Source organism: Malaclemys terrapin, chromosome 5 (assembly GCF_027887155.1).
Source record: "Malaclemys terrapin pileata isolate rMalTer1 chromosome 5, rMalTer1.hap1, whole genome shotgun sequence".
Lineage (NCBI taxonomy): Eukaryota > Metazoa > Chordata > Testudines > Emydidae > Malaclemys > Malaclemys terrapin.
Genome location: NC_071509.1, coordinates 60,190,329 through 60,214,642, shown reverse-complemented (window position 1 = coordinate 60,214,642; position 24,314 = coordinate 60,190,329). Strand labels below are relative to the sequence as shown.

General features: G+C 38.8%; 1 protein-coding gene across 4 annotated transcripts in view; it reads right to left on the bottom strand.

Moving 5' to 3' along the window:
• FAT1 (FAT atypical cadherin 1) overlaps window positions 1-24,314 on the bottom strand; it is a 168,288-nt gene that overhangs the window by 11,310 nt on the left and 132,664 nt on the right. For all 4 annotated transcript variants that reach the window (XM_054031029.1, XM_054031028.1, XM_054031030.1 and 1 more), the window contains exons 11-22: window positions 23,705-23,901; window positions 22,370-22,523; window positions 20,408-20,641; window positions 15,617-16,006; window positions 13,691-13,905; window positions 13,160-13,297; window positions 12,574-12,717; window positions 9,376-9,573; window positions 2,570-3,371; window positions 1,480-1,611; window positions 1,208-1,371; window positions 7-469 (exon numbers count right to left, since the gene is read on the bottom strand). In XM_054031029.1, coding sequence (XP_053887004.1) covers window positions 7-469; window positions 1,208-1,371; window positions 1,480-1,611; window positions 2,570-3,371; window positions 9,376-9,573; window positions 12,574-12,717; window positions 13,160-13,297; window positions 13,691-13,905; window positions 15,617-16,006; window positions 20,408-20,641; window positions 22,370-22,523; window positions 23,705-23,901 — 3,231 coding nt within the window. The remainder of the gene's footprint in view (window positions 1-6; window positions 470-1,207; window positions 1,372-1,479; window positions 1,612-2,569; window positions 3,372-9,375; window positions 9,574-12,573; window positions 12,718-13,159; window positions 13,298-13,690; window positions 13,906-15,616; window positions 16,007-20,407; window positions 20,642-22,369; window positions 22,524-23,704; window positions 23,902-24,314) is intronic.

The following is a 24,314-nucleotide window of genomic DNA, read 5'->3' as shown; positions in this document are numbered from 1 at the left end:
GCCTACCTCCATTGGTCAGTGGATTGCATATGCCTCCATTCTGGCAAGGACTGCTTGAACAGCCTTCAGTAGCAGTGAGTAAACACCCAGGAGATACATCTACAGATTCTTCCATATGTGCATAATTCCGCGGTTTGCTGTTTAGTGGTAGCTCTTGCCCATTAAGTACAATGGAATCCATACATCCTCTGAAACCATTGCTGACCTGTGGACTCCTCCCATGCCTTGTACCTTGTTGCCGAACATGTCCACCAAAAAATACATAGTTATCTAGGTTTAGTGTTCTAAGCGTGCCAGGAGCAGTACCAGATGCAGTGTGCACCCTGTCCAGAACCAGCCGGGCATAGTTTCCATCCACTTCAAGAGACACTGAATGCCAATGACCATCATTAATCTGAATACTCTGTACTGAGACAATGCCAGGACCACTGCCACAGTCAAATTTATACTGTAGCCTCCCATGGTGAATCTATGTAGGGGGAAAAACAAAACAAACACCCACACATCATTAGCTTTTATTTTACTCAATGTGACAATCAACTAACATAATCACCTTAAGCAAATATGCTAAATAGTTATGCCAGTAGAGGTTTCCAATTATGTTAAAGAAATGACAAAGCATTATTAGATGTTGTTCATACAGGAGGTTTATTGAGGTTATATTTCATGATGATGATGAATCATTGCGCATATGGCTCTTTGTCTGGCTTAATTAAAATGTGTGTGCTTTACTTTGTCTTTGTTTTTTCCTGTGGTAAAGGATGTGACAGATTGTTAAACAGATTAATTAGAGAATGTTTGAAGAACCAGGGTCTCCTTCTTCAGTGTTCCCACTTGGGAGCGGTTTCGAGAATATATCTTCAATATCATTTCTGTATGATATATCAGCATATTTAAAAAAGACTGATCTTTATTTTAAAGTTGATAGTTTTAGATAAATACCATCAGCTGTAACAAGAGTGAAGGATCAGTTTTATTAAAGAAAAGGAATTATTACACATTTAAAAAAAGCTTTTGATAAATGTTTGCTGTCATCTGGATAAATAACAATACGTTTTTTACTTTGAAGGCAATATTCATTATGAAAATTCTGCAATGATGGAATTATTAAATCTTTAAATTCTGGTCATAAAAATATCTTTTAATTAGGCTGATGTAAAAGCAAAGTATGAGGTAGAGTTTTATGCAATGGTAGATTATAATATACCTCTAAGATACTATAGTCTGTTCCTCGGGCATACATGACAACTGCATGGGTTGAATATGTTCTAAGCCTCATTGTGAGCTTCATTTCCTCTTTGTTTTCATTTTCCAAGAGACGATATTTCACATAGCTGCTCCCAGTAAATGTCACCGACGAACCAACTGATGCTTAAAAAAGACAGACAGGCATGAAATGATTTAACACAAGATTAAAGCCAAAGTTCCCTTTCAAAGTACTGCAGACTTATCCAAAGCATTTCAGAATTAAAATCTCACCAGGACACTGGCCAGGCTTGTCACTATGGCAAACACAGGTGTACTTTCCTTCCTTAAGATCTGCTATACATTCAGTACCTTCGGGGCATGGGTTTCCTTCACACACATTATTCACAAGGGGGCACTTCCCTTCTGTAAAACAGAATAAGTGGTTTATTTTTCAGGCATGGTAATTTAAAGCAAAACCATCTTGAACATAAAATATAAAACAAAGTTCTTAACTTTAGACAATTGGAATGAAAGTGGTAGTTATTTTGGGTGACTGACAAGAAAATAGGCTAGGCAGCAAGTATATACGATAGCTATGGAATTCCTAAACAGTCATGATTTCAGCCCCTGCCAGCAGAAACTCTGAAATAAAAATGTGCCAGCTTACTAAGGTAAATCCAGGTAGATATTATTTTAGTGGAGGTTTTGTTTGTTTGTTTGTTTTGTTTTTTTGAAGGCCATCAAAAGATGTGATCCCTCACCTACTATAAAACCTTAATTATTTTAGAAAATAATACTGTACCTATTTTTTTTTTTTATTTTTTAGAAAAGATTCATAGGACAGATCCTCACGTGGTGTAAATCAGCATAGCTTCATTTACTTCCATGGAGGGTCTGACTCGATCCATCCTGTTCTGCAGCCATGTTTTACTATGCCAGTTGAAGCTAAGGCTCCTGGCACTGTCCAGATGTGGTGTGGAGCAACATTCTAAGCAGCACCAGGGAGATAGAAAGGTGCTTTGCGTGGACTTGCATGTCAAAAGACAGGCAATTATCTGAGCCTTCAATCAAGAAGCAAGGTAGGGCTGCAGAATGGGATGTTCACTTTTATAAAACAAATAAGTAGAATGCTTTAGAAACCAAAAACCCTCTTATGGCTTTACACTGGATAAGCTATCAAAAGGTGGACAGCTGTATGTGGGGCACGAACGACCCCAAAATCATTTCCTTATTCTTCTCTTATTTAGCATGAAAGGGTGCAATTGTGTCAATGGTGGCTATAGCATATTTTTAGTGTTTGGACTATAAAATGAATGTACCATTAATGTCTCTGGTTGTTTGAAATTATATCATTTATTTTCAGGGTACATCTTTTCCTTACCTTTGCAAAGACAAACTGCTGTTCTGTGATGACGTGGAGTGACAAAACTCAGCCTGGCTGTGCTGTGGGTTGACATGGAATTCTCATCTACGGTCACTTTTTCTTCACAAAATTTCCAAGGACAATCCAAGCCTGCACAAAGCTTGTGGAAAACGTCAAGTATCCGGACACCTAAGATCTCTTCAAGGTCAGCTACAGAGGAGTTTATCTTCTGGAGTAGAATTCTGGTTGGATGTTGAGAACTACCAGATTTCTCAACAAGCAGTAGTACATCGAGGTTTGAAGGAGGATCAGAGGGTTGCAAACTAACAATCTGTATGTCACTTCTTCTCACACCCAAAATATTTCTTAAAGCTCTCTGGAAATTGCGCCAGTAGTCACCAATGAATTCTTCAGGTGCGAGGTTTGCAAAGCGTATAGCAATGCTGTGGTTTAGCAATTCTTGCGTGATTTGTCTGATGTGCACTGTAATGTCAGCTGCAGTAGTAAATTTTCCATCTGTAACAGTGACATTCAGGAGGTACTGTCCTATGTCTAGCCTTTTATGTGCTATCAGTTTACCACCTGTGCTAGAGACAGAGAATAAGGATTCCATCTTGGGATCCAAACTGTATGTTAAAGTGTCATAAACATCTTGATCAGTTGCATGGATTTTCCCAATGACACCACCTGAATATTCTTCTCCAAAGGCTGTAATAAAGATTTCTAGCGGCAGAATTGCCGGGGGATAGATGCTCTCCTCAATAATTCTAATGTCAACGTAAGTCAAAGATGACAACTGAGGTTTTCCGTTATCTGCCACCTATTAGAAAATAGAGAAATAAAGAATCAATTTCTGCTTTGTCTCATCAGATTTTAACAGAAACATTTACTGTACTGTAGAGAGTAAAACACCCTTGCAAGATGCTGCTTTCAGAAAAAGTTATTTTTCTTATAAGATGCAGCATTATTAAAGTTTCATACATAACACAGGTCTTGATAGAAAACCTAGCAGCCACAACATAAATAGCTCATATCAAAATTATAGATGTATTTCTATTATCTGTGCAATACAATTTAAACTCATAAAGCACCAAGGACACCTTTTAATACTGTCACTGCTATTTATTAAAATAGGGAAAAAAGTTGTCAGTGTGAAGCTCCAAACACATTATTACACAATACTAGCCACTGATTCATAGTTTTCAGGCAATAATATCACAGCAAATATGAAAAGATAAGGATCTGAAATAAATTTTCAAGTCCTAGTGATTCACTAAGTATCTAAAAAAAATTTAATCTTCAAAGATTAAACAGATACGCTGTTTATAAGAGTAGATTTCTTTGCATTTCCAGATGTGTTAACAAATAAGAAATGCACAGTAGCTTGTTTCAGACAGCAGATGGCGCTTGAAGTATTTTTTTTATTTCAAACATGGAACTATCTTACAGTCACAATGACTCATGCAATAAACATCCAACACACACACTTCTCCATACAGTCATTGGGAGAATCTCAGTTAAAACAAATCCAATTTGCAAAATGCCAAACATTACATTAAATTGAAAAGGCAGAAAGTTATATTTAATTATATTGTGTTTCATGATTGTCATTGTGATGAATAAAAATATCCTGTGATGGTATTTGCTTCAAATAACTATACAAATTATCTTCAACAGTATCAGACTGTGTAGCTCCAACAAAATTCAAAAGACTTTTTAAGCATCATGCCAGTGAACCCACAACCCATTCTGGCACAAGGACACATATTGTGATACAAAGAGAGGAAAAACAGAATAGGAGAGTGAGATAATGTCCTCCCACCCTTTTCCTTCCATTTTTCTCATCCTTCCCTTCTCAGTTGTTCTTCTCTTTGCATTACCTCTCTGGAGCAGAGTTCTGTCACAACTCTAATAGGACACATGGTACAGAGTGGCACAGGAAAATCATATGTTGTGTTAAAAAAATCTGTATAGTTATTGTATTACTATTAGAGATGGTTAGTGCTCTTGAAGATAGGCATAGGAAAATCATTTTATATTTTCATACACAAATCCAAACTTATGAAAATCTGAACATAAGATTTTTAACAGGTATTACGTGTGTGCAATATTTACCATTTTAATATTGTATAATCATTGTAGAAAGATGGGCTTATGTCTGGAAAGCTGACTTTTAGTAACCCAAATGTTTAAATAGGGAGACAGGACTCAAGCGCATGTAATGTTTGGGTTTGCCTAGATTTCTGACTGGTTGTTCTAAACATAAAGGGCAGAGTTTGGATCTGGGGGAGAGGTAAGAATGAAGAAAAGAGAAAGAATAAAAAAGAACAAAGGGGCATGTAGAAAAAAGAAGTAACTAAGGTGGATATATTTAAAATAATTATATTGATAGTATTCTAAATGGAACTGGTTAGGAATTTTTTGCCATAACATTTTTGCCAGAAACTTTTTGTGGAAACGTATCAGTTCAGACAGTGCTTTAATCAGGACGGTTTCTCAGGTCCAGGATGAAATTTTTGTGAAACCAGAGACACTCACCTCAGAAGAACCTACTGATTAGGGCATTCATCGGGAGATGGAAGACGCAGGTTCAAAACCCTGCTATGCCTAATTTGGTGCCCTAGCCACCGAAGGCTATAGAATAGTCTTTCCCTGGCTAGGTTAGAATACTCACTTGGGAGGTGGGAGATTCAGGATCAAGTCCCTGGTCTGATTCAGGTACAGCGGCTTGGAGTAGTGTTCTTGAAAAGGGTGACAGACATCGAAATGACGTATACTGGGAACCCACTGGTACAGCAGTGGCATAGGGAGGAGGGGACACTTGGGTGGGCAGGCTATGACGGGCAGAGGGGTAGGAGTGATCTGGCCACCTCTTCCTCCCTCCAGCCAGCCTTGCTGGGCTCCCAGAAAAATAGGGTGCCCCAGAAAAATGTCAATTGTCAGAGGCTGTCGGGGGACAGACTGACACAGGGAAAAGGTCTACAGAGGAGTCAGAAGGAGCTCTGTCTTTCTCTAGATCCAGGGAATCTGTAAGCCTTAGGTAATGCAGGAATGTATACAGACGGATTGTTTTTAAGATCTGTGCTCCTCAAATGCTTTTAGAGTCACAGACTTTAAGGTCAGAAGGGACCATTATGATCGTCTAGTCTGACCTCCTGCACAACGCAGGCCACAGAATCTCACCCATCCACTCCTGTAATAAACCCCTAACCCAGGGGTCAGCAACCTTTCAGAAGTGGTGTGCCAAGTCTTCATTTATTCACTCTAATTTAAGGTTTCGCGTGCCAGTAATGCATTTTAACGTCTTTAGAAGGTCTCTTTCTATAAGTCTATAATATATAACTAAACCATTGTTGTATGGAAAGTAAATAAGGTTTTTAAAATGTTTAAGAAGCTTCATTTAAAATTAAATTAAAATGCAGCGTCCCCCAGACACCTGGTGGCCAGGACCCGGGCAGTGTGAGTGCCACTGAAAATCAGCTCGTGTGCCGCCTTCGGCACACGTGCCATAGGTTGCCTACCCCTGCGCTAACCTATGTCTGAGCTATTTAAGACCTCAAATCATGATTCAAAGACTTCAAGGTGCAGAGCATCGTCCAGCAAGTGACCCGTTCCCCACGCTGCAGAGGAAGGTGAAAAGCCCCCCAGGGCCTTTGCCAATCTGCCCTGGAGGAAAATTCCTTTCTGACCCCAGATAGGGCGATCAGCTTAAACCCTAAGCATGTGGCAAGACTCACCAGCCAGACACCCAGGAAAGAATTCTCTGTAGTAACTCAGATCCCAACCCATCTAACATCCCATCACAGGCCATTGGGCATATTTACCACTAATAGTCAAACACCAATTAATTGCCAAAATTAGGCTATCCCATCATACCATCCCCTCCATAAACTCAGCAAGCTTAGTCTTGAAGCCAGATATGTCTTTTGTCCCCATTGCTCCCCTTGGAAGACTGTACCAGAACTTCACTCCTCTGATGGTTAGAAACCTTCATCTAATTTCAAGTCTAAACTTCCTGATGGCCAATTTATATCCATTTGTTCTTGTGTCCACATTGGTACTGAGCTTAAATAATTCCTCTCCCTCCCTGGTATTTATCCATCTGATATATATATAGAGAGAGCAATCATATCTCCCCTGAGTCTTCTTTTGGTTAGGCTAAACAAGCCAAGCTCTTTGAGTCTCCTTTCATAAAACAGGTTTTCCATTCCTAGTAGCTCTTCTCTGTACCTGTTCCAATTTGAGTTCATCCTTCCTAAACGTGGGAGACCAGAACTGCACACAGTATCCCAGATGAGGTCTCACTAGTGCCTTGTACAATGGTACTAACACCTCCTTATCTCTATTGGAAATACCTCGCCTGATGCATCCCAAGACCACATTAGCTTTTTTCATGGCCATATCACATTGGCGGCTCATAGTCATCTTGTGATCAACCAATACTCCGAGGTCCTTCTCCTCCTCTGTTACTTCCAACTGATGAGTCCCCAGCTTATAAAAAAATTCTTGTTATTAATCCCTCAATGCATGACCTTGCACTTTTCACTATTATATTTCATCCTTTTCTGACCCTGGCCAACACCCCAAGTTTTGGGCTGCATTCAAATAAAGATTCTGTCTACATTCTTATACTGGTGCCCATTACCAGAGCATTTGTGTATGACACTCAAAAGTAAACCAGGGCTCTCTCTTTCTCTTCCTGCTTAGGGTAAGTATAGCATGGTTGTTATTATCTCAATATAGACTGAATCAGCATACACAGAAGAGTGGACAGGACTTCTCCAGGCTCCTGCATCAACAGGTAGGAGCTTATCTGAAATTTTTTGATGAAGCATTTTTTTTTTTGTCTGAAAACGCCAATTCGTCAAAACAAACTTTTTGTGGGGAAAAGGCTGTTTTCAACAAGGTTTCTGAGGATGGAATTCCATTTAAAAACCAGAGGGAAAGATACTTACCCCAGAGTAGCCTGGCAGTTAGTCAAGTGGTTAGGGAAGTGGGAGACCCTGGTTCAAGTCCCTACTCTGACTGGTTCAGAGGTCTCCCACATTCCAGAAGACTTCCCTAACCACTTGGCTAAGGCCTATTCTTGAGTGCCTTTCTCTGTTCATGGAAAAAACAGGAAAGGTCGTGGTTTCATCCCATTGTGGAAAAAGACAATGTTGGAAATCTCAAATATTTTTGCAGGATGGGAAAAGTTTCCCTACCCAGCTTTAGTGGAAAGCAAAGCTCTGTTTTCTCACGAATGTTAAATATTAGTTAGGGGAATAATTTGGAGCTTTGGGGAGAGAAATTATTATTGGCCTTTAAAGAATGTGTAGGAACAGAGCAGAAGATTTCTCCCAAAACAAGCAGTCTAGAAATGAAATGTAAGACCTGATCACGTGCAAAATTTTGGGAAATTTTGTAGCCCTAGGATCTTGATTCCTCTGTTCATAGTTATCTTATTTATCAGTTTATAGCTGAATTAAATAACATCTGATAAGACAATGAAGAGTCGTCTGATCTTTTCTTATGGCACAGACATATACATATAAAAACGTATCTGGGAAAACTAAGCTATCAAAGAAAGTGAGATTTATTGACTTAGACCATCTTCCCTTTATTTTAGATTGCTTTGATAGCAGCCTGTTGGGTTAGAGATTAAGCCAAAGTATAAAAAACATCTGGCACTTGAAAAAGTTACAATATCAGAGACAGATCTTCAGCTGATGTAAAATCTGTGCCGTTCCATTGATTTAAATAGACTCAATGAAATGTGCTGATTTACATCAGATGAGAATCTAATCCATTGTGTGGAAACACTGTTACAATACAACATGTAAATTAGTATCTGATGTGTATTGTAAGAACCAAAATTGTATTGCTATTGTTCTTATATAGAGCCATGTGAAAAGAAGACTGTGCTATATAAAGGTATTTCTTCATCACTAGGTAATATTTCAGCACTGCAATGCTGTGAAGTCTTTATTAACCCCTGTTATGGATATGTGAACATTCTCTAGCTTATTCCTCCAACTTTCAGTTGGAAGCCACAATAGGAAGAAGGATGCAATAAGGCACTGCCCTGTTACCACCAGTAGATGGTCTCAGGAACAGCACTGCAGATCTAGAGCAGGGGCTCTCTACCTTTTTCTTTCTGAGGCCCCCCAAAATACTATAAAAACTCAACGTCCCACCTGTGCCACAACAACTGGTTTTCTGCATGTAAAAGCCAGGGCCGGCATTAGGAGGTAGCAAGCAGGGCAATTGACTGGGGCCCCCATGAAGCTCAGATGTTCAGGCTTCAGCCCCAGGTGGTAGGGCTCAGGACCCCCAGCTTCAGCCCCACGCAGTCGGGCTTCAGCTTTCTGCCCTGGGCCCCAGCAAGCCTAACATTGGCCCTGGTTGGCGGCTCCCCTGAAAACTGCTTGAGGCCCCCCAGTGGGCCACAGACCCCTGGTTGAGATCCACCGATCTAGAGTCTGGCTGTTTTCTTGTGCAGTAAAATGCCTGATAAGAAATGAAGGAGAGGGACAGATTTCTGAAAAACAGATGCAAAATGAAGGGGTGGACAAACACATTAGGACAGATATTCACCCTATTTACTCCTCACTTATGCCTTAATCCTGCAATGAAATCCACAAAGAAAGACCCCGCACCTGCTTGGAGTCCTGCTGAGGCCCATGGGGTTTGCCTGTGGCGATCTCATTGCAAGAACCACTACTTAGGAGATACAGGTCATGTCACACAAATGCAAATGGCCATCCTCCAACCACAGGGAAAAAGTGAACTGGGTAATTAAACTGGTTAAAAACACAAACTGGCTAAAGATAAGCCTTTCATACCTTAATATGGAGAAAATAATGATCCTTCACTTTGCGTTTCAGTGCAACAGATGTGGTAAGCACTCCCTGGTGGTTAATCTCAAAAGCGTTCTCTTCATTTCCACTCAGAATGGTGAAGATGAAAGGTGGACCATTATGGGAAGAATCCTTGTCTGTCACTGTGAGCTGGAGCACACTAAATCCAACAGGCTTATTTTCCTATAAATGTATAGGAACATTGCATCAGACAGTTTCATTATAACAATGTAATCAGTGAGATACTCTGATTCAGTTTTCCTTTCCACAACAGAAAAAAGTCAATTGGTATCACAGTATTGTCAAACAGCTGTTTTTTCTACTTCCCGGAAAATTTTCCAGTCCTTTTGGGTTATTGTGTTAAAAAATGTCCTGGCCTTGAAACTCCATTTTTTTTACCTTTGGTCTTAATGAGCCCTGGTACCTCTGGGTTAATTATTAACTCACCAAACATTCAAATCTAGCTAATGCTACCTATTAAGGATAATCATAGTACCTGCATATAGATGAGCACATGGACTGCTTTTCTCCTGCAAAATAACCACAAAGTGGGAGAAAGGGAGATGAGTCCCTGGGTCAGAACCTGGCCCAGAGCTTCTAGTGGGGCAGTGGGTAAATGCCACAATTTAGTCCCCGTTAAATAGCTCTCAAGTCGAGCTTTTTACACATATAGATCATCTAACTACCTGCTGCATCCCAGTGATGCAAAGTTTATATACACTTGGAAACCAACTGATCAGATTTGTCAACTACTATACTCTACAAATCTCTACTTCCTTCTGGAACAAAGATTTCCCGCAGAATATTTAAATGTGACAGCTGTGCTGCACAAAGCCTTTTTCTCTTTAATATGTTGGTAGAATGATATGGTATTGAATGCAGGATATCAGTAAAATGCCATCCATTAGAAAAAATATCCACCCTCCCAATATGCACCCTCTCCCCCCCCGTTTATCAACTTTTGAGCCCTTTTGCTATTGTTCTTTGAAAAGGTTCTGGGACAGAGATGACTTGAGGAAGTAGGTGAAATTCGCTGAGGTCAACAGTTTAGTGGTCTGAGCATTACAGCTGATACTCTTCATGCCAGGAAGTCCATAAAACAGACCAGGGCCATATTTTTAAATGTGGATGCCTAAAGTTAGACACCTAAGTGGCCGGATTTTCAGAACTACTGAGCCCTTATGGCTCCCACCTCATTTGAATCCAGTGGAGCTCTTTTCCTTGTTACATGTGGGTGGACTGGAGGGGCAGTTCACCATTCTCCCTGAGGTACTCTGGCTGATTAGAAGGGAGTGACATGGACCTCATGTAATACAGAATTATTTCCTCCTCTCCTCCAGCTAGAGTGAGCTGTTGGGGAAGAGGAAACGCCAAAGATGTACTTGAGATGGGAACCAGTTACCAGGTTTCCCTTCTTGACTCTATGGATATTCATTGAGTTATCTTGGGTATGTAGGTTAGGGCAAAAAAGTGGCCATAAAAAACTGCTCATATTTTGGGGGTGAGGATGGGCTGCACATCTGGGTTTTTTAAGATATGTATGTGCTTAACTCCCACTGGTTTGTTGGAATTAGGCACCTAAATACCTTTTAAAATCTGGCCCACTGGACGAAAAGCACAATCCTTTGAGAGCACAAGGGAACATGCACCCAGCAGCATCTATTACCTTCTTGAACAGTGTGCCTTACTCCCATGCTCTAAGAGTTAAAGTCGAGGCAGGTGCATTCACAGCCCTTTCTGACCACTTTGGGGAGTCTAGTACAGCTGTTTGGTCTAGACTCCCCTCAAGTTCATGTGCATTAGGAGTGCCTTCATTTCCCCTATAAAATGGAGATCATAATTTTACCTACTTTCATAGAGCATTTTAAGAGTCTGAATAAAGGTGCTATGTTGGGATGAGTCACTGGATGAGTTATGACTCCCTCATTCTGGTCCGTGTTGACCCATGCCAGCAAGAGAAAGCATCTGAGGAATTGCTCTAATTTACATCACTAGCATAATGTCTTTAATGCAACTATCCCAAGTCCCTCTTACTTCCTTCAACATGGTTCCCATGTCAGAGGAAGGGGAACAGCTGGTGCAGGAGCTGCCTTGCCAGCAGGAAGTTCCCTGTATCTGAGTGAATTACCTGCTAGTCATTTGAGAATATGGTCCATTATTACCACCTTATAATGGAAAACTAAAGTTTGTGTGTTGTTATAGATGAATTATACTTTTGGGATAGCACTCAGTTATTGGTTCTGTCAGACACATTTTTGTGAATATGGAGAATTCTGAGCACTTAACTATTTTTATTTTCATATGCAAGAACCAAAGGCATAAACCACAAGAGCCAAACAGACAAGTTAGCTATGATCAGTCATCAATATGAGTGAAATATGGTTCAGGGTTTCCCTAAGTCAGGAATACTTGCTTATTTAATTTTTTTCCCAGTGCCATTATGTCCTGCCCAGTTCAGATCTGTGTCATGCCCCTGCATACACCTGAAGGGTATAACCAATACAAAAAACTTTCGTATTTCAGAGAGTTAGTTTAATATCATATTATTTTGTTATATTTTATTCTGAGTATTCCTGCTATCTCTCTTTCCTTGTTTCAATACTTAAATCCTCAAAATATCAGTTCACATCTACCATCCGTACAACGTGAGATATGAATGACATTTCCTTTACAGCTGCTCAGCATCATCTCTTAATCAGCTGAAGAGTGCTATGGAGCAACATACATTAAATAATGGTCTATGTGCAGGAGTACAGAACACCTGCTTTACAATAACAGAGTAGCTAAAATATAGTTTTCTAAACATAATCTCCATCTATTATTAGCAAAATAAGTCAATTGTAATGTATGTATTTTTAAGATGTACTGTATATGTATGTTGAATGTTGTACAGTGTAACACAAAATAAAAATAAAATAATCCTACATGTTAAAAGTGACACACGTCCTATGAATGAAGTATTTCTCTGCAACTTTTGTAACAAGGTGGCACAATATGGTCCTGATTTTACAACACTTATTTACACTGATAAGCACTTACTCAGGTAAACAGTCCAATTTATATTACTTCAGCCTTAAATAATAAAAAAATATATTTTTTCTGTTGCAAAAAGTCACAGATTAACATCCAAAAATTGTATTTAGTTTGATTGTCATAACATCTAAAGTGCTATGTTTACATTACCTGGATGATAACACTATAGTTCCCCTTTGAGAATACTGGAGGATTGTCATTTACATCTGATACATCAATATTTACAGTAGTTGTGTTGACTCTGGATGGATTTCCATTATCTGAAGCTTGAACTGTCAAGGTGTATCCTGAAATCTAAAAAAAAAAAAAAAAAAAAAAAATCCACACATTCATTAAAGAAAGAAAAAGGTGACAAACTGAAGAATTTGTATTAATTGAGAAAAATATTTGAACCCACATAATACACGGGTACTTCAGACGAACAACAAGGCTCTAATATATATATATATATATTGTAATAGGGTCTTTAATTATAGTATGTGATATATATATATCACATACTATAATTAAAGACCCTATTACAATCTGAATAAAACAAACACAAACTAATGCCATAAACAGATGGTGTCACTTTTTAAAATTGTCCTCATTGAAAAAATTACATTTACCTTAATTTTAAAAGACCTGAAGTCATCAGAATTTACATAAATATCACCCCAGAAAATGGCAGTGCAAGTTACCTGTATTTTAATCTAACCAACTGAATTTAAAAAAAAAAGTCATAAAACTTACTTACCTCTTCTCTGTCTAGAAATTTAGTCACTTTTATTTCACCCTTGGTAGGGTCAATTGTAAAAGGACTCCCCTGATTGCCATCTATAATTGAGTAGTGAATGTGATTGTTTGAAGGTCCATCAGCATCATCTGCCATAACCTAGAGGACATCATATTTTCATGTAAAATTGATATAGGCAGACACTGGTGCTCTTTCAATAAATTCATTCTAATGGAAGGCACTGCTGTTTCAGGTCTAGCATATTACAGAGTTATCAAGGCAAAAACTCCAATATTTGGAATATACCAAAGTCAGGTAAACTAATTTCTCTGGAATCTCTCTGCAAATGAAATCATAATTCATATAAATGGACTACAACTAGTACAAAATATTCTGCACTTTTCCTATATGTTTTATATTCCCAGTTCTGAAAGATTTCTTAAAAAGTTAACAATTTACAAATTAGTATTTATTTCTCAGAGAGAAACTATGATTGGCTCAACTGAATAAAATAGAGAAAAAATAAAACCAAAACCACATAATAATACGTACTGTAATGACCGATTGTTCAAGCATGGCATCCTCACTGATTACTGCTGTGTAGGTGTCTTGGCTGAACACTGGAGTGTTATCATTGATATCAGTTACATTGATATTCACTGTTACAACATCACTTAATGAAGGTGTGCCTCCATCTGTGGCTTCCACTGTCAAGTAATACTCATGGGAACTTTCATAATCCAGGCTTTCAATAATAAAAATGGCTCCTACAAAGAAAAATTTCATATTTTGATATTACTGTACTGCTACATACTATTGCTTTTCAGTTTGTTTTAATTAATTTCCAAATAGCTCAATGACCTGATTAATCCCTGTGTTATGACAGTGTAAAATGGGAGATACACAGCAATGAAATCAAACCCTAAACATTCAGAAGCTGCTGCAATGAAAAACTGTCTCAGAGCCAACTCGTTTATTCTGACTCTTACTTTCCTTTGTTCTTTTATTGCTAAGGATGTCTAGGAAAACACGTCCTGTTTTTATTTTCCATCAAAATAAATGAAATAACCTTTGATTTCACTTAGGCTAGGTCTACACTACCCGCCTGAATCGGCGGGTAGAAATCGATCTCTTGGGGATCGAATTATCGCGTCTCGTCAGGACGCGACAATCGATCCCCGAATCGACGCTCTTACTCCACCAGCGGAGGTGGGAGTAAGTGCCGTCGACGGAGAGCCACGGAGGTCGATTTTGCCGCCTTCCTCACAGCGGGGTAAGTCAGCTCCGATATGTCGAATTCAGCTACGCTATTGGCGTAGCTGAATTTGCGTATCTTAAATCAACTCCCCCCCCGTAGTGAAGACCTGCCCTTAGACAGAAACCAGATTTGATGTCAAAAACAGAAGAGTATTATGTCAAGTATGTAGTAAGCAGTGGGAGCAGTAGAACTGCCCGGGCTATACACAGGTTTTGTACCAGTAGAAGGATTTTGGTTAGGGGTGTGATTCTTTTTTAAACCAAAATGGTTAAAGTGGTACCACACCGTTATACCAGACACAGTTATATTTATATGAAGGTGCCTAATTCCAGTATAGTTTGTTTCCCTTCCCATATGACAATAAGTTATATTGGTATAAGCACTTTTATACCAGTATAACTACATGTGGGGCGTGGGGAAGGAGTAGTACCATTTTAACAATAACCCAAGTTAGTACAACTTGTGTGTGCAAATAAGGCCTTAGGAGAGAGAAACTCTTTTTCTTGAAAACACCCTTTGCAAAAAAGCTATAGAGTATACAGGAATTATGATGTAAGGAGAACTGAGGTATAAGTTACTCTTTACTAAAGTAGTAAAAATGGACAAAATTTTCAAAAGCACTTACGTGACTTAGCTCCGCAGTCCCACTGACTTTCAGTCCTAAAATCCTTCATCTTTAGGCTGGACATATAGTTCTATCTTTCTCTAATGCCATACCAACTCTTCTATAATTACCATCTTTGAGGACCAACGATCAGTTTTCCTTGTCGGTTTAATCTCAGGTCTTTCTTTGACAAAACCTCATTTAGATTATAAATAATGGCTTTTGTGAACAGACTGTTATCTGTAATTATAGTTGTTTTTTGTTTGTGTGTTTGTTTTTTATTTTTGGCATGGTGGTTAGGAAACTTCTACTCTACTTTGTAGACTAAGTAAAGGTATCCTAAATAGCAACTACCAAAAGCATTACATACAGTTAATTTTTCATATTCTATTACACTTCTTTCCAAGACTATTTTTAAATGAATGAACATCTCAGCAGACAGTAACAAAACACATCAGTTTAAAGTATCACTGACTTTACAGGACATATGTTTTAAGTCTATCTGCGTGGTTAATCAATTGCATAATGTGTAATAACACACCGCTTGGTGAAAATGATACAGCTAAATATACATTAACACATATGTTTCTGTTAATTCACCCTTATGTTCTGTTACCTGTTGCTGAATCAATACTGAATTTTCCATGTTCGTTTCCACTGACTATTGAATAGGTGATCTCAGCATTGGCTTCAATGTCTCTGCTAGCAGCATAAATCTGAAGAACTTCTGTTCCAATTAAAGTGTCCTCTGATACAGTAGCACTGTACTCTCTATATTCAAACACAGGTGGATTGTCATTTATATCCAAAACAGAAACCACAAGACTACCACGAGAGGACAGCCTTCTAGGTAAACCTTGATCTAAAGCTTTTAAAGTCAGAGTGTACACTGCCTGCAACTCCCGATCCAAAGGCTTCTCCAACCGAACAATTCCAGAGAATTCATCAATAGAGAAGTGTCCATCCGCAGAGTTCACTAGTGAGTAGCGAATTTTACGGTTCATCCCTGCATTTAAAAACAGAAGAGCTTTTAATGGAACGTGAAATGATAGCTAAAATGCATTGCTATAGTGATTAATCTAGAAAAAGATTACAATACAAATGAAAAAAAGTGTAAAAACTGACATCCACATTAAAGCAAATTTAAATAACTATAGAGGCTACTGTCAAGAGTAGAAGCTACTGATATGGTATAAATTATACCAGAGGCTTCGTGACTTCGACTACAAAAAGAGTAAAGTAGCTATCTGTTTTATTCACAGTCTCTGTATGAAAATATTGGTTAGTAATACAAATTTAATTATAACTTCAAAATGATAATTTCTACTGTAGAAGGTTAAATCCTTTAAAAAAATATTATATTATACACACACATACACACACACACACACACACACACACACACACACACATACATAAACACAGGTGTATATATAAAGGGCTAGGCTGCATCAAATAACTAGGCTCTAATCCAGTAAGTTTATTTAAGAATCAAGTACACAAGATGAACAGGAACACCTTCTCTGGCAAGAGTTCTGTATAAAAACAACAACATAGCATTTTGTACCATTCGGTTTGCTATGAGCCCCAGAGACTGGCAAAGTATGAAACTGGCTCTCTGCTGCTACCTTCTATTATGCAATTTAACTTTATCATAACACACAATGAGCACTGAAGCAATACCAAACATTACAACTTGACCATCAAACCTTGACAAGTATGTGACAGTGTTGTGCCCCCAAACACAGAAATCATACGCTTCTGTAATTCTCCTGTTGAGTTTATAAGCACAAAGCGTGACTCTAAGTTCGTTTTAATGTCACATTCAGGCCATATTCACATAACACTTTATAGCTAAACAATGATGAACAACAAACTACGTATCTCAATACCACTGCATATCATATAAACAGTACATTATTAGACTGAGGGTCATGTTTTAAAAATGTGACTTCTGTTAGCAGACACTCCTTTGAGCACACAGAGCCTGAAAATAAGGACTAAGCCAACAGACTTACAACACTGTAAAATTAGTGTATGTGAGAGGAGACTCGGGCCCACACTTTTCACTTCCCTCCATATTTTGCACACCATTAGTTATAGCTGGCTGGGAATTTTTTGATGACACAGTGTGCCAGAAAATACAGATTCATAGAAACCTGAAGTTTCTCAGGACTAGGATGGAAATTCTCATCAAAACCAGAGAGAGGGAGAAACCCACCCTAGAACAGCTAAAAGCCTGGTGCTTAGGGTACTCATCTGAAGAGACCCAGATTCAAGGCTCTTCTGAATCAGGCATAACAAGGACTTAAACAAGGGTCTCCCACTTGCCAGATGAGTATAGCTCAGTGATTTGAGCACTGGCCTGCTAAACCCAGGGTTATGAGTTCAATCCTTGAAGGGGCCACTTAGGGATCTAGGGCAAAATCAGTATTTGGTCCTGCTAGTGAAGGCAGGGGGCTGGACTCGATGACCTTTCAGGGTCCCTTCCAGCTCTATGAGGTATATCTCCATCACACACCTTAACTACTGGGCTACTGGCTATTCTGCGGTGGATTTTGGTTTCATCCCGACGTGTAACACTGGTCTACAATTTTTGAGAAGTCGTCTGCTTCAAAGATAAAATGTGCTATTTATTATGTATTTTGATGTGCTGAATTCAAATATGACAATTAAAACAACTAATTGGCTACTGTTTCTAAGATATTTAAGTTTTTACATTTTATGTCTATGTATATTGTGTAGATAGAGTTTTAATAATAAATTGTAAACCTAGGTTTTTTCATGTGTTTATGGTTGCTTTACATGATAATATTTCACCTGTCCTGTTTAAAAATCAGCAAAAGGGTTCTATAAATAAAATTTAATATGAAACAAAAGGCAAAAAACTATTATGTACATAGTTTAGTCCTATTCAGTGTCTACTCAGCGCTTCTTGGCTTGTCTCTTGTATTCATTAAATGGAGCATCTCCCGTCACTGTCCAGCAATAGTCTGCAAGCATTGATGGGCTCCATTTGCCCTGATAGCGTTTCTCCATTGTTGCAATGTCCTGCTGAAATCGCTTGCCGTGCTCGTCGCTCACTGCTCCGCAGTTCAGTGGAAAAAAATCTAGATGAGAGTGCAAAAAATGCATCTTTAGTGACATGTTGCAACCAAGGCTTTTGTATGCCTTGAGGAGGTTTTCCACCAACAACCTGTAGTTGTCTGCCTTGTTGTTTCCGAGAAAATTGATTGCCACTAACTGGAAGGTTTCCCATGCCGTCTTTTCCTTGCCACGCAGTGCATGGTCAAATGCATCATCTCGAAGAAGTTCACGAATCTGAGGACCAACAAAGACACCTTCCTTTATCTTAGCTTCACCTAACCTTGGAAATTTTCCACAGAGGTACATGAAAGCTGCTTGTGTTTTGTCAATGGCCTTGACAAAGTTCTTCATCAGACCCAGCTTGATGTGCAAGGGTGGTAACAAAATCTTCCTTGATTCAACAAGTGGTGGATGCTGAACACTTTTCCTCCCGGGCTCCAATGACTGTCGGAGTGGCCAATCTTTCTTGATGTGGTGGGAATCTCTTGCACGACTATCCCATTCGCAGAGAAAACAGCAGTACTTTGTGTATCCAGCAACAGAGGGTCCTGTGGCACCTTTAAGACTAACAGAGTATCCAGTCTGCAGACCAAGCAAGAGAGCAACAACCTTCAAATCGCCACAAAGCTGCCACTGATGTTGGTCATAGTTTATGCACCTCAAAAGTTGTTTCATGTTGTCATAGGTTTCCTTCCTATGGACTGCATGACCAACTGGAATTGATGGCAAAACATTGCCATTATGCAGTAAAACAGCTTTAAGACTCATCTTCGATGAATCAATGAACAGTCTCCACTCATCTGGATCGTGAACGATGTTGAGGGCTGCCATCACACCATCGATGTTGTTGCAGGCTACAAGATCACCTTCCATGAAGAAGAATGGGACAAGATCCTTTTGACGGTCACGGAACATGGAAACCCTAACATCACCTGCCAGGAGATTCCACTGCTGTAGTCTGGAGCCCAACAGCTCTGCCTTACTCTTGGATAGTTCCAAATCCCTGACAAGGTCATTCAGTTCACCTTGTGTTATGAGGTGTGGTTCAGAGGAGGAGGATGGGAGAAAATGTGGGTCCTGTGACACTGATGGTTCAGGACCAGAAGTTTCATCCTCTTCCTCGGCTGACTCAAGTGAGAATGATTCTGGTGCATCAGGAACCGGCAGTACTTCTCCGTGGGGTACTAGGCGTATAGCTGATGGAATGTTTGGATAATGCACAGTCCACTTTTTCTTCTTTGATACACCTTTCCCAACTGGAGGCACCATGCAGAAGTAACAATTGTTGGTATGATCTGTTGGCTCTCTCCAAATCATTGGCACTGCAAAAGGCATAGATTTCCTTTTCCTGTTCAACCACTGTCGAAGATTTGTTGCACAAGTGTTGCAGCATATGTGTGGGGCCCACCTCTTGTCCTGATCTCCAATTTTGCAGCCAAAATAAAGGTGATAGGCTTTCTTAACCACAGTGGTTATACTGTGCTTTTGTGATGCAAAAGTCACTTCACCACAAACATAGCAGAAGTTATCTGCACTGTTCACACAAGTACGAGGCATCTCTGCTCACTTTGGCGAAACAGAAATGTGTCCCTTTGCAAAATCAAACCCTGACAAATAAGAGAGCACGACACTGTATGATTTCTAGAGCTGATATGGGGCAATTTGTTCAGCAGAGTGATGTAAGCTTTGTTATGATTGCATCATCCATGACTTCTAGGAATAACATGATGCAATTCATATCATGTATGACGCAATACCAGCTTCAGATTGCATCATTCATTGTTTTGCCTAAAAAGCAAGTACTGTCCAAACCCAGTCATAGATTTATTCATAGATCCAGTCAAAGATGTATTTTAGTCATTTCTGGTTTAAATTGAGATCCCTTCCCTTTATAACTCACTTATCCTCCGCCATTCCCAAGTCAAGAGTCGTATATACTGACCCAATAGCATATCTTGAAAACTAGAGCCAATCGACAATTTTAAGCATCATTTTCGTTCTCAGTGACCCAGAATTATTAAAGTTTGACTACATTTATTTCAGAAGCATTTTGGCTGTAGAGCAGTGTAATGGGAAAAATGTTTGACGTTTCAAATTTTTTTGCAGTGTGAAAACTATATCCTGCCTAGCACTAGATACAGTACATACTTTCAAAGCTACTAAGATGAAAACTGTATCGAATTTACTAGACCTAAACATATCATTTGGCGACCTGATCCTGAGAAGTACTAAGTGCCTGCAAGTCCCACTGAAAGACACATCTAAGTCTCCACTAGCAAACTATTACTATAATTAGTAAATATAGTTAAGTAATATGTACCTGCATCTGCATCTGTAGCCTGCACTCTTGTCAATAGTGTTTTAGGCTCAGTGTTTTCAAACACTGTAATGGAGTAAGGATCAGCTGTAAACTCTGGGGCATTATCATTTACATCTTCTAGAGTGAGAATAACATGAGCCTTGCAGAATCTTCCTCCTCCATCTATGGCCTTGACTAAAAGATTATAAACTGCTTGCTGCTCACGATCAAGTGGTGCTAATGTTTTCAGTTCACCTATAAACAGAAAAACAGATGTAAAATAAATTAACTTACTTGAGTCCCCAGAATAAAGTATCCCATAATGATTTGTACCATGATGTTTTTATCAAATCTTTCTTCTTTTTTAGTCACAAAAGCTAAATAACCATTTTCCTTTTGAGGATAATTTTGTCAATGGCTGAGACAACAGCTGTAACACACTAATGAGCCCCATATTGGGCAAAACGTGTAAATGGCTGTCTTTTCAACTTATAAACGTTAAACACGGAAACCTTTTGCTTTCTAAAAAATCCCTCTGCAATTGAAATTGACCAAATGTGCAGCACACATAACACAGAACATATACATCTATGCCTACACATACACGATAGTGCATGGTGCATTATTTGAAAACAAACATTTTAAATAAAAGAACTGTTTGAATCCTTGTTTTAATTAAATGCAAAGTTAGAAGAAAATGTATGACATATTATCCGTGGAGTGAGGAAAGGGAGAGATGGTCATGTGAAGGTTACAAATGGTTTGGGGTGAAGGAAGGCGGCAGCTTCATTATGTAGTAAAACCAAAAATGAGAGGTTTGTGCCAGTGATTTGGTAGGGAAGACCTCCCCTTTGCCCAAACCCCTAGGAAATCCACAAGCTCCACTCTCAGGCCATTAAGTTGCAATCCTTGCATGGGAAACCTACCCTTGGCTCCCTCCCTATGGCTCCACCATTTATTTTGCTTTATTTTTGTTACCCTTTGCTTCTGCACCCTGCATTGCATTGGTCTGGAGAGTGGGATGCTTAGGACCTCAAAGTGGTCCAGCTTGACCTAACTCTTGCTTAAGTAGCTCTGAGTGGCATGAAAACCAACCAATAAGAGTGTGATGGGGTGCAGACCACTCACTTAATGCTTCCAAGCAAGTCTGGGGTGGTTCTGGTTCACTCATTCCATTTAATTCCCTGCCCAAGCTGCAAAGCTTTGAGAACACCGGACTTCCCTTTTGCACTATTCTCTATGTGTACAGCAAGATTTAGATCCATCCAGATGGTTGGCCACCAGAATATGACTGAAATGAAACTTGCTACTTTTCAGGTCAAAAGCTATGGCTAGTAACCAATACATTAAATATGAAAAAGAACAATATTTAAGGTATCCTTTTATTCTGAACTTCTTTGGCATAGATGTCTGATAGCAATTAAAGAAGCCTGACTTTTGGCTTCAAGGTGTTTTATATTTTTAAAGAACATAAGAATGACCATACTGTGTCAGATCAATAGTCCATTTAGCCCAATATTCTGTCTTCCAACATTGGCCAGTACCAGATGCTTCAGAGGGAATGAACAGGACAGGGAAATTATCAAGTGATCCATCCCCCGTTGTTCAGTCCCATTTTCTGGCAGCCAGAAGTTTAGAGACACCCAAGGCATGGGGTTGTGCTCCAACCATCTTGATGGACCTATCATCCATTAAATGTATCTAATTGATACCCTCGGCCTTCACAAAATCTCCTGGCTAGGAGTTCCACAAGTTAATTGTGTGTTCATTTCTTTTTTTCTTCTCCGCATACTGAATATTTATTGTTTTCCTCTAAAATAATTTAACATTAAATTAACATTTTAAAAATAAATAACATTTGTTTTTGTGCATGCAGATTGATTTAAGTATCAACATTTACATATGTTTTATTTAGCTGTAAATATTTTTTAAAAAGGCAGTGTCTGCAGTTTTATATGTAAAATTATATATTATGAATTTTACCTGTGTCTGGACTGAGCTTGAATTTTTCTGCTCCAATGCCATGCAGCGTATAAGTAATTTCTGCATTGGAACGAATATCTGCGTCTGTAGCAGAGACCTGCATGATCAGTTTGCCAGGAAGGGCATCCTCTGGAACAGTATCAGTGTATAAAGCCTAAAAGGTTTTAAAGTAACATTGAAAGATTAAAATGTGTTAGAGAAGCAATGCTTAATGGAGAAGGGAAAAGAGGACAAGGACAGATGAAATTATCTGCTTGAGTTTAGAGGATTCTGGAACATGTGAAAGTTGAAACATCTGAAAATAATAAAGATGTGATTTTCTAATTAATTGCCTCACCATTAATAAATTATTCAGTGAAATAATTATTTATTACTGACATTCACAAACTCGAGGATTCTGAGTGCCAAGGCACAGCCAAGAATTCCAAACACCTGAACATCTGATTAATTACTTCCTGATATCCAAACCTGTTGGTGTTGTGAATTTCATTCAACTTCCTATCTTGGGCTACTGATAGGTCATATTACCCAGGTCTGGTCTGACCTACAAAGAACTGATTCACCCCTTTTATAAAACAGCATAAGACCTATAGGTCTCCAGTTAGAAACAAAAACACAACACAAAAAGGCTTTAAAGACATAGGTGAGATCTCATCGGTGAGATAGCAGAAGTACATTTTTTTTTTATCAGAGAATCAAAAGTGGCAAAGGATGGCTTTGTCAGCAGGCTTGAGGACATATATGGATTACAGAATTCTAGGACTCTGACAGTGCAATTTCCCTGGCTGTACCACCCTTCCACTCCTATCAAGAATAGCTCAGGCACCACTGAGCACAGCACTTTTTTAACTTCACCTCTATTAGAATGTGTACAGCAGTATCATTCTGCCAAGTGCAGGTAACTGGACTTCTTTGGAGCCACACTTCCTATGGAAATCAGTTAGTATGCACTGCCATGGCAGCAGCATAAAGCATGCTCTCTCTCCTTGCTTTATCTTTGCAATGCTTGCATTAACATGGGAATTTAAGAACTGAAATTCAATTCATAGTCTTCCAATCCTCTGCATAGTGGCACACTGAGTTATGAGTAGGTCGCTGGGTCAGCCCTATGAGTTTTTGAATTATAGTGAAATTTACCCAAGAGACTACCCTTATTCGGCAACCTTTTATCTTAGTAGCCCAAAATACATTTCTTCTCCACATTTATTAGAAAGTCACTTCCATAAAGCAACCAATTTTTGTCAGTCTCTTGAGTGGTCACCTAAGATAAAGAAGATTTTACAATGAAAGTGTACATACACTGAACATGGCTGCCCATGTAAAATTTAAGCCTACCTTTTCACAAACAGGACTGTTGTCATTAGCATCTAGAACTTTAACCTCAACCACGGCTTTTGTTGCAAAGGTCCCATCAGTAGCTGTAATATTTAGAAGGTAATTGTCCTTTTCTTCCCTGTCCAGAGGTTTTCTGACATAGACTTTCCATTCATTCTGCATGTTTTCAATTGCAAACTGTCCGAAGGGATCACCTCCTAAACAGTCAAAAATATGTCATTCAAGCAAAAAGAGATAATGCTACTCTTTAGGAGAAAAGAAAAATCTAAAAAACCCCCAACAATCACACCTCATGGCTTTCTATATATATAAAAAAAAAAATCTTGTTTTTTTCGGGGGGGGGGGGGTAAAAGTAGCATTTTAACTCGGGTCTTATATAAATACACATAAAAAGAATTTAAGTGCATTCAGTATTTGCTATTAATGTTGCCATGGTGATTAATGTAGCATTACAGAGGATGACATATTTAAACAGTTACACTAAACAGAAAAACATTTTAAAAATCTACTGAAGATTAATTTAAACTATGTTCCATCTATTATCTTATGGATTTTTTTTGCTTTGTTTTTCATTGCATTATTTATTTTAGTCTAACTATCTCCTCCTGTA